This window comes from Austrofundulus limnaeus, unplaced genomic scaffold (assembly GCF_001266775.1).
Source record: "Austrofundulus limnaeus strain Quisiro unplaced genomic scaffold, Austrofundulus_limnaeus-1.0 Scaffold8, whole genome shotgun sequence".
NCBI lineage: Eukaryota > Metazoa > Chordata > Actinopteri > Cyprinodontiformes > Rivulidae > Austrofundulus > Austrofundulus limnaeus.
In genome coordinates this window covers 5,403,780-5,404,935 of record NW_013952410.1, presented here as the reverse complement: position 1 = coordinate 5,404,935, position 1,156 = coordinate 5,403,780, and the positions used below count along the sequence as shown (strand labels likewise).

At 42.3% G+C, this 1,156-nt stretch overlaps 1 protein-coding gene across 1 annotated transcript in view; it reads right to left on the bottom strand.

Moving 5' to 3' along the window:
- The window catches only part of nhsa (Nance-Horan syndrome a (congenital cataracts and dental anomalies)), a gene marked incomplete at its 5' end in the record, with an annotated part of 16,215 nt that overhangs the window by 10,673 nt on the left and 4,386 nt on the right, over positions 1 to 1,156 (bottom strand). Inside the window, 1 exon segment of the mRNA XM_014000969.1 lies at positions 576 to 768. Within this exon segment, the coding sequence (XP_013856423.1) occupies positions 576 to 768 (193 nt within the window).

Here is a 1,156-nt window from a genome sequence, read left to right as displayed (position 1 = left end):
ATTTGAAATTATGCACATTCAGATTTAATATGAGCAATTCAAATTCAATTCCTGCTGGCACAAGATTTATCCCATAGCCTTCTTTCACCTCTTTTCTGAGGCATGTCTCAAATCAACTCGTTTGGAGGCTGTGTCTTACAAGGCCCTTCACACACTTTATAGACCAGTCAACTCCAGTTTGACAAATAGGTTTACGACTATATGGCAGTGCAGAAATGTTTTATTTACAATTTAATTAAAAGATGTCAACAACAGAGGACTTGTCCATCCAGCCTTACATGTTGGAGCCAGGATCTGACCCAGAACCAGAGTCTGACCCAGAACCAGAGTCTGACCCAGAACCAGAGTCTGACCCAGAACCAGAGTCTGACCCAGAGTGAGAAGAATTATGAAGAAATTGTAGTTGGTGAGTCCAGACCTTATTTGGCAATTCTGTTGCATGATGTTTTCTGAATTATTACATCCACCCATCCTCTAAAACCATTCAATTACTCGTGAAAATAGTTAYAAAAACTATCAATTATTGGCTGTTTTTTTCTTTTTCTTCAATAAACAGATTAAAAGTGAAAATTTACCGGTCACATTAATAGGGATGACACATGAAGCGATGACTTGGGTATTGCTTTTCATTCTCTCCTCTGGGGTGGGCAACGGAAGAGCTCTAGACCAGTTAGTCTGCTTGTCCAGGGTGGAGGGGATGTTAGGGATGGGAAACTTAGGCCGGTGACCTAGGGCCACCCCGTCAGTGTCAGGGTCAGTGGGCGCAGCCTGCAACAGATGGATATTTGCATGGTTAGACGGTCAGAAGAGTTGTTACAATGACTGAAGTCAGCTTTAAGAGAGGGGTATGTGTCCAACTCAGTGATCAGAGTTAGGGAATCAACCTGTACTGCTGCATGCAGAGATTAGTGGTGGGCTCTGAGCAGAGGCAAATCAACACAACTTCCCTTCTACAGCCACATTTTTACACTGGAGTGCAACAAGTTGCTCCAGAACAGAAACTAAAAGTCATGCTTCAGAGTTTGTGAGAATGGAAAACAGGGGAAACATTTCATGCATTTTGAGTTTCATGCAAAAAAAAGTGTTAAAAACTGAAGAAACCTCAGACCAATAAAACTGGCACACACACACACACACACACACACACACACACACG